Source organism: Fusarium falciforme, chromosome 6 (assembly GCF_026873545.1).
Source record: "Fusarium falciforme chromosome 6, complete sequence".
Lineage (NCBI taxonomy): Eukaryota > Fungi > Ascomycota > Sordariomycetes > Hypocreales > Nectriaceae > Fusarium > Fusarium falciforme.
The window spans coordinates 911899-917546 of record NC_070549.1 but is presented as its reverse complement, the minus strand read 5'-3'; the positions used below and the strand labels follow the sequence as shown (position 1 = coordinate 917546).

Sequence of the window (5648 nt, the reverse complement as noted above, 5' to 3'; positions counted from 1 at the left end):
TTCTCTTAACATGGCCATGACAGTCCCTTGTTCTTTGACCTAGCCAGCCCTGCGGTGAGATACACCTTGGTTGTTAGACACGCCGCTTTCGCCTGTTGACGCACCACCTTTGTTGTGCAGATACCATCAGACCAGGGTCCCAAGCGTAAGTCTTGGCACTAATTCGCTCATTACTGGAAGGTTTTCCTCCTTTTCCTCAATCAGTTAAACTCACAAACCTCCTTCATCGGAATCCGGCACCCCAGAGTCGTCTTTCCCTCTATCTCTGCGCCCGCAACCTGCGGCGAAGCACCCTTGCTCAACGTTGAAGCCAGTTCTGGCAATCAGCAGCGCGACGCAACCATGTGGCGGCCGGAACTGAACTTTGTCAAGTTGCATTGTAAGTTGCCAAGCGTTTGGGGGATGCGATCCGATCGTTGATCAGGGACCTTGTGGCTGAGATTGCGTTCCTTGGCAGACTTGTACATTATCTTCCTAGGCCTGACGAGCTTCGCGATTCTGTATCCCGCGGGCAATATCAGCGCTATCGATGCCTACTTTCTGGGCGCCAGTGCCTCGACCGTCACTGGGCTAGCCACGTAAGCCATCCGTGTCTCTTCAACGGTCGCGGCGGGAGGATGGTGAAGCTAATGCGAGACCGATAGCCTCGACGTCAAGGAACTGCAGACCTACCAACAGCTGTTCCTGTACTTTGTGCCCATGTTCTCAAACCTTGTGTTTATTAACATTATTGTTGTCGTTGTACGCCTGTTTTGGTTTAACCGACACCTGAAGAAGGCTGGTTTGTTCCCCTGTTCGTCCCTCGAACAAGGCGTTTGTACTGATACTTCTACCCAAAGCCCCCATCCTCCTGCGTCAGCGTCGCCAACATGACACGGTCCCAAAGGAGCAAGACCCTGAGCTTGGTTCAGGGCTCCCGCGGCCAGAAAGTCCTAGCCCGCAGTCTAGCCCTGAGCCATCTAGCCCGACACCACCAAGCCCGGCTCGTACGGTCATCGAGGACACCCTCCCTCGGATTGGAGAGCGGAGCCGGACGGAGCCTCCGCCGTCAAAAGCACCTCATCGTCTAGCTCCCCCGCGTGCAGCAGTGGATGCTGAGAAGATGGCCGAAGATGAAGACGAAGAAGAGGGCGAGGAGTCCAAGCGAGCCAACCAACTGGAGCCTAGGATTACCTTTGACCCTTCTACGGATCATCATCCCAGACATGAGGCGACCCTTTACATCCCTGGACCCCGTGATCGCGATCAAGGCAAGCCGCGATAAGTCAGCGTTTGCTTTCACGACTAACTTTGCCTAGGAAAACCGTTGGTAGAACTAAACGGACCAAACAGGGACGGCAGAGATGGTAAAGTGCCTTTTCGAGTACTTGGATCCCCATACTAACCACTCCTTCAGACGACGAAATCGAGACAATCTACCGAACACATTCAACGCCCGGCAGTAATCTCCGTCGCCGCCGCAGTGCTGGTCTCCGAATGAGCGAAGCCTGCTCTATGGAGCGCGTCGCAACCGTAGCCTCGTCCATGTTCGTTATCGGCGGTGCACGGGAGACTCGCAGGGAGCGTCTAACTACTGCGCCGACCATGGCTGCAGGAGACTTTCCACAACTCTCGCGCGAGGTTACTGTCGGTCGTAACTCCATGTTTCACAACTTGTCGTCAAAGGATCGTGAGGAGCTTGGTGGTATCGAGTATCGAAGCTTGAAGCTGCTTCTGAAGATAATTTTGAGTAAGTACAAGAGAAGTGAGGTGTTGGATGAGATTCTGACGAGGTTAGTGTACTTCTTTGGCCTGCACTTCATCGGAATGATCTGCCTTATTGGCTGGATTCAGTATGCCCCTTCCAAATATGCCGAGCACATTGCAGAAAGTGGGCAGAACAAGATTTGGTGGTAAGTTGGCTCTCTATATCAGCAATAACTATTCTCACCATCTTCCCAGGGCCATCTACTCCGCCCAGACTATGGTCGATAACTTGGGCTTCACCCTTACCCCTGACTCGATGATTTCGTTCAACGACGCCCCGGCTCCAATGCTCATCATGAGTGTCTTGGCCCTTGCCGGTCACACCTTTTATCCCGTCGTCCTTCGATTCATTCTCTGGAGCATCTCTAAACTTCTACCGGAAGAGTCATCACTTCACGAGCCGCTGTCGTTCCTCCTGAACCACCCTCGTCGATGTTATACCCTTCTCTTCCCCAGCGGACCAACCTGGGCGCTGTTGGGTATCTTGGCACTACTCAACGTCATCGATCTCCTCTTTATCATCCTACTCGATCTCGACAACCCAGCCGTGTCTAATCTCCCCGGTTGGCCTCGTTTCGCCGCTGCTGTCTTCCAGGCCGTCAGCTCCCGACACACGGGCACCACAAGTTTCAACCTGGCCGCGGTAAACCCGGCTGTCCAAATGAGTCTGCTGGTCATGATGTACGTGTCGGTGTACCCGATCTCTATTGTCGTTCGATCTTCGAACACGTACGAGGAGCGTTCGCTCGGACTTTACGAGCCCAGCATTCAGCCAGATGAGCAGAACGGCGGGTCCTACTTTGTCACTCATTTGAGGAATCAGCTGAGTTTCGACTTGTGGTATATTTGCTTGGGACTATTCTGTGTTTGTATTGCCGAATCGAAGAGGATCATGAATGGCAACGATCCAGTGAGTGTTCCGTTACCCAAGCTCGATTCAATTCTAACAAAACAATAGGCCTTTACAATGTGGCCCATTCTATTCGAGGGTCTTTCGGCATAGTAAGTGAAGCCCATCTATTTCTATGACTATGACTAACTGTGTCTAAGCTGTAACGTCGGCCTCAGTCTCGGCTATCCTACGATCGCATCATCATTCTGCAGCGAATATTCGACTTTCAGCAAGCTGGTCATTTGCGCCATGATGATCCGTGGACGACACCGCGGCCTTCCATACGCCCTGGATCGCGCCATCGTTCTACCGGACGAGAAGTCTCTTGGAACACAGTTTGTAGATGATGAGGACCATGAACACCATGAGTAACGGCTTTTTTCGACATGCTTTTTTCTTCCTGGGTTTGTTCCTTGCATACCCAACGACCTTACGAACGAGTTTAGAGGATTGTTTTCAAGATTATTCAGGCGCCAGCCTTTTATGTACAAAGATTATAGGTTTTTCAGATGATACAGGGTAATAAAAAGGGGGCTAGACGATGGTTGCGAGCAACATGACTCGTTGCCACATGTAAGATGTTGTCACAGATTTCTTTCTTGCCTTCAAAATGTTGTGTGCTTTAAGCGTTTGTGAGAACGGAAGAGATGAGGCAGCCGAAGGGCAGGTATATACATGAACCTGATCGTGAACCCTTGGGTTCAACTTTGTGTTCCGTCTCTCCACATGCAATGACTAGCCACCGATAAACTTGATCTGTATCATTGTGCACAACTGTTGGTGCAAACTACTGAGTATCAAGTTACGAATCCCTATCCATCTCTTCCTCTCCCTCCAAGAAAATTTCATGACCCGAGCCTTCATGCATCGCCATGGCCGTGAAGCATCCCAGCACCGCGACTCCCGCAGTTCCCCACCAACCCCAGGCCACCATCCCTATGTCAAGACCATATCCGTACCACCACCCACCAACAACAGGTCCGACGGTGCGGAAGCCTGCTGAAACACTCTGACCCAGGCCGTGGATCGTTCCCAACACGCTGGGATGCGGACTGCAGTTGTTGAGCAGGATGATGGTGGCGGGCAATGTGAATGTACGGGCCATGACTTGGAGGAGTAATACGAGGATTATACCCCCCCAGATGAAGGGGCCTGATGCTGGTTCGGGGGGTTCTGTCGTCGATGGTAGGATGGATAGGTACGGACCGACAAAGTAGGCCACGGGAAAGAGAATAAGGAACCACCTGAATGAGCGCATTGTTCCCAGACGGCCTTGCACCTTGGGGTAGAGGAAGATCTGCAAGAGTATGCCCAGAAGACCGAGGAACGAAGTAGCAACGCCCACTGTAGAAGCAGGCATGCCCAGACCTCCCGTGAAGAGCAACGGTAATGAGCGAGCATAATTCCCCCCATTCTCAGACGTCGACTTGGGAGTCCCGTATCTCGGCGTGGATAGGTACAAAGACCAGATATTAGTAAAAGCTCCAAGCTGAAAGTCGTAAAAGGCGCTGTTGATGAGGGTGAAGCAGACGTTGCGGGTCCAGATGCGGTGGAAGGGCAGATGGGCTAGGACCTTGCGCTTAGACGGTGTTGGCTTTTCCGTGACGGTCTTTTCGTCATGCTCGGAGGTAGGGATGTGGATGTAGCCGGCGTTGGACTTGCCGCCGGTGAACCAGTGCTTTATGGAGGAGGCGAGATGGAGGCCGGGGTCATATAGGTTCCGCCTTTCTTTTGATGTCTATTGAGGTTAGTGTACTCAGCTCACGGAATAGGAGTCTTAGCTTACTTCTTCTAGAAACAGGACAGTGATGATGGTGGAGACAGCCAGGAAGAAGGCGTTGAGCATGCTAGGCAGGGCAAATGGATAATCTCGAATCCATTGAAAGTCAAACATGGCTCCCTCACCAAAGTAATTGGGGAGTGTCTTGGAAGGGTCTGCCAGAATACCACCCAGTACTGGATTGATGTCAGCGATGATAGCTGAGAAGAGTATAGGGGAACAAACCTGGACCGAGCATACTGGCAGCGTTGAAGCTTAGAGGAAGAAGTAGAAATGCTCGAGACTGATACTTTTTCTCAATGGTGATTTCTGATATCATGGTACGGCTAGATATCATCAGTATAGTCCAACTTCTGCTTCAACAGCTCAAGCTCACATAATCCCAACAGTGCCGTTAATAGCACCCCCAAACGCCCTCCAAAAAGCCGCCCAAAAGAACGTGGTCGAAAACCCATAACCAACACACGAAAGTGCCGTGCCCCCAAGTCCAACCACCAAAGCCCACTTTCTCCCACACCAGCTCGCGTCCGCAATCTTTCCCCAGAGGATAGCAGTGCAGACCTGCGCGCCGGTGAAGCAGCCCTGCAGGATTCCCGCTCGCTCCGAGATGCGAGAGTCAGACAGGGATCCGTCCATGGCTTTGAGCTGGTAGAAGACGTAGGCTTGGAGGGAGGCAATTTGGAGAAAGTCGGCGAGGCGGCCTATGAAGAGGACGAGGAGTTGGTCTTTTCGGGGGAGGGACATCCATGACACGGGACCTTTTTGGACAGGTTTCTCTGTCACGGAAACTCTCCGTTCAATGTCTTCATTGTCGATGCCGTTAACCTGAATACTGGGTATGTCCGAGTTCCGGCGCTCATGGCGGGAGCGCCATCGGTGGTGGCCTCTAGGTTGGCCGATGCCGGGTTCATTGCTTAATATACCAGGGGGCATTATGGCTAGGTGACGAGGTATAAACATGTATAAAACTAGAAAAGAAGGTGTGTAGGGTTTCTTTTAAAGAGTAGGTGATGAGTGCAGAGACAGTCCGAGAGGAAACAAATGCTAGTGCGCCAGGCCAGCAGACGACAGCAGAACTGGTATCGAAGAAACGTATACGATAAACAAAAGAAACAGGGATAGAGAAATAGAATAAAAAGCTTAGCTAGGGGAGTATTAAGTGGGATCAAAAGTAGGGCACGCAGCAAGGTGGACGGCTTTTAGGTGATTGGGGGGGTGAGGGAGAGAAGC

General features: G+C 51.9%; 1 protein-coding gene and 1 pseudogene across 2 annotated transcripts, besides 1 other annotated feature; one reads left to right on the top strand and one right to left on the bottom strand.

Annotated features, from left to right (window-relative positions):
- Nucleotides 1-315: 315 nt before the first annotated feature.
- Nucleotides 316-3010, top strand: NCS54_00783000 (annotated as a pseudogene). The gene is made up of 10 exons: nucleotides 316-379; nucleotides 458-578; nucleotides 645-781; nucleotides 840-1235; nucleotides 1299-1346; nucleotides 1397-1729; nucleotides 1778-1892; nucleotides 1942-2656; nucleotides 2705-2748; nucleotides 2797-3010.
- Nucleotides 316-3010: a sequence feature.
- A 430-nt stretch (nucleotides 3011-3440) lies between these two features.
- On the bottom strand, nucleotides 3441-5351 carry NCS54_00782900 (Hypothetical protein; the record flags this gene model as incomplete). Its single annotated transcript, XM_053153237.1, has 4 exons — nucleotides 3441-4376; nucleotides 4425-4594; nucleotides 4644-4744; nucleotides 4795-5351. 4 exons carry the CDS (start codon nucleotides 5349-5351, stop codon nucleotides 3441-3443), a joined length of 1764 nt encoding a protein of 587 aa, XP_053009212.1.
- Between the last annotated feature and the right edge of the window lie 297 nt (nucleotides 5352-5648).